At 36.5% G+C, this 2,677-nt stretch overlaps 1 protein-coding gene across 9 annotated transcripts in view; it reads right to left on the bottom strand.

Annotated features, from left to right (window-relative positions):
- Positions 1-253: 253 nt before the first annotated feature.
- LOC123993513 (glutamate receptor 2) overlaps positions 254-2,677 on the bottom strand; it is a 65,178-nt gene continuing 62,754 nt past the window's right edge. For 6 of the 9 annotated variants that reach the window (XM_046295720.1, XM_046295721.1, XM_046295724.1 and 3 more), the window contains one exon: positions 254-2,299. In XM_046295720.1, the coding sequence (XP_046151676.1) occupies positions 2,094-2,299 (206 nt within the window). In that variant the 3' untranslated portion in view covers positions 254-2,093. The remainder of the gene's footprint in view (positions 2,300-2,677) is intronic. The other 3 variants (XM_046295723.1, XM_046295728.1, XM_046295729.1) reach the window with 1 other exon arrangement.

Genomic DNA, 2,677 nt, shown 5'->3' with positions numbered 1-2,677 from the left:
AAAATGCAATTTAGCAATTAACATTCTGGCATCCTAAATGAATGTGTTCATCTCTGACAAAAACATGTCATTACTGAAGTCGTTGATCATTTGAAATGCTTAAACTGCAATGAACTCTTTCAGGGAATACTTTGTTAGTATGTAAGCATTTGAGATGCTGCTGAATAAACTGTTTCAGATGGTCTTGACAGAAGCAGACGTTTAAAAGACACCAAGAAGACAGTGTGGTAAAGTTAAGATACAACACCCAGAATGATAACAAGAGATTAGCCACTTTTTATTTAGAAAGAGTCCCAAAGATAAACAAGTTAGCACACATTCCATATACAAAATGTCAGTGAGAATAGTCTGGATATGTGATGATGAGGTTGATAAGATAACATACTGTTGTATTGTTCACCACAAAAAAATCAACAGTGATACCAATAGTACATTGCTCCCTTCACATATGTGAGAGGAGGTTATCGCTTGTTAGACCAGGTTATTCAAATGCAAAAGTAACATTGGGCTTTCTGAAACTGTCTGTGTTTGCCTAAATCAGAGGTGTGTGTCTGTAAAAGCTGTTTCAAAGCTCCTAACTAAAAAAAAGCTTCTGGGGGTTGTGTTGTATTCAAAAATGTAACGTTTCCTTGGAAACGTATCCTACAAAAGAACTGATATTGAAAATCTGTCACCGCCAAATGATCCGCATTAATAAGTACTGCATGTAATTGTAAAAACATTAAATAATAATAATTAGTGAAGGGTTGTACAATTTTAGAAGGTGTTATTTATACTTGTCATATAAAATATAAAATATATATATATTATGTCTAGGTCCTATTTCCAGTCTCAAACATTTAGTCTCACAACTTCAACATTAAAATGGAAACGCATATAGTCAACATTTTAAAAGCAAAGTTAAATGAAATAATATGTAATTGAGGCAATGACATGCAACTAGTGCTATTTTACACTCAGGCTAATACAAAGTCTGTGGAGTTAACTTGAAAGCTGAAGAGAAAAAAAAGCTGTTGAAATATCACTGTCTTAGCTGTAGAACTGTACAAAATGTCTTAGCCATAAAACTGTTACAAAACGTACAGAATGTATTGACTACATTCGCTTGGATGACAGTGACTGATTATATTAGGACTATATTCATACCTACTGGCACTACATTTTGGCAGTCTTTACCTATTTGGCATTTTTAAACGACCATTTTGACCATTGTGTATGTTTCTTTTCCTCTCACAGCAAAACATATAATACAATAGAGTGGGATGTCATGGACTGGACTGCTACCCTGGTCCTTGACAGAAAGAAATACAAAAAGCAAAATACTTCAAAACAATCAAATAACATTCAAAAAAATACATAATTGTGCCACCCACTTGAACAAGTAAAAGGCATAGGTAAATTATTGATTTTAAATGTCAAGCATTGCTAAGTATTTTATATTAACAGCAAATATTAAAGAATAAGATTTACAGGAAAGTTTACAATAGTAATAAATTACATGATTTAAACATTTCAACCCCATTAGCAACATATTGGGCTTTTAAATATGGAACTACAAGATGTTAAGCTATTGTTATTTCACTACACTCACACATTAATATATTTATATTCAACCAGTATGTAAGCAGGATTATTCAAAAGCCATTTTGTGAAAATACATACAAATATTTTTTCCATATAGTTTTTCTTACATTTTCTATAGAAAAAGACATTTCACATCTCAATGCAAATTAAGTCAAGTATGCATGAAGGATCTCGGTGTTGGCGGTGGAGGCTACAGAAACAATAACTTCCCCCCCCAGTTGAGATGACAGACCTCCCATTAGCAGCTGTTACAGTCAATAAAGCCTCCTAAAACTCAGATAGAGATAGTAAATGATGATGTCACCGGTTTACAAAAAAACAACCTCCCTTTTTATTCCCGAGATTAAATTCCATCGAGAGGGAGAGTATTTTGTTTAGTGAGAAATAAAGAGCGAAAAGAAGGAAATGTCTTCGTGCCACCATAATGTGAGGACCCTCGAACCATTCAACGTAGACCGAGAAAAAGAAAGTGCGAAGAAAGAGGGGCGGGGGGAAAGACAAAAACTGTTCTATTGAAACCAGTGTAAGGCACTCGAAAGGTTCTTATCGATCAGGAGAGATCTGTCAAGCTGACGTTCATTCCCATGCCAGGTCTCACGTAAGGTACTGCATGCACTGCTTTCGGAAACTCTGGAGTCATCACACGGCCGTTCTCCCCAGTACTCCCCGTTATAGACAGCCTCGCTTTGCTCCTCATCGCGTCTGTGAAGGTCACCTAACACACACACCCACACATGTGCAAACATACACACACAAGCCATCACACATACACACACATGCGTACACACACACAAGCAACACACACATATACACATACAAGCAACACACACGCAGACACGGTTCCCAGCACGCGTGCAGACACACACAATAAAACCAGGTTAGTTCCAGACAGCCCTTCCAACCTAGTAAACTTAAAATTTTAAATGTACAAATATGAGAATGCAGATGCGAACCAAATATGACTGATTTCCATGGCTATGACAAAATGGTGGATGCAAATGCCCATGTATAGCTTGATGTGCATGATCATCACAAGCAGTATCACTGAATGTGTAACTGGGACATACAGGTGGGTTAGGAGCATGGCCATCAA

Source organism: Oncorhynchus gorbuscha, linkage group LG13, assembly GCF_021184085.1.
Source record: "Oncorhynchus gorbuscha isolate QuinsamMale2020 ecotype Even-year linkage group LG13, OgorEven_v1.0, whole genome shotgun sequence".
In the NCBI taxonomy this organism is placed as follows: domain Eukaryota; kingdom Metazoa; phylum Chordata; class Actinopteri; order Salmoniformes; family Salmonidae; genus Oncorhynchus; species Oncorhynchus gorbuscha.
Note: the sequence above shows the minus strand (reverse complement) of the source record. Positions and strands in the feature narration are given on the sequence as shown.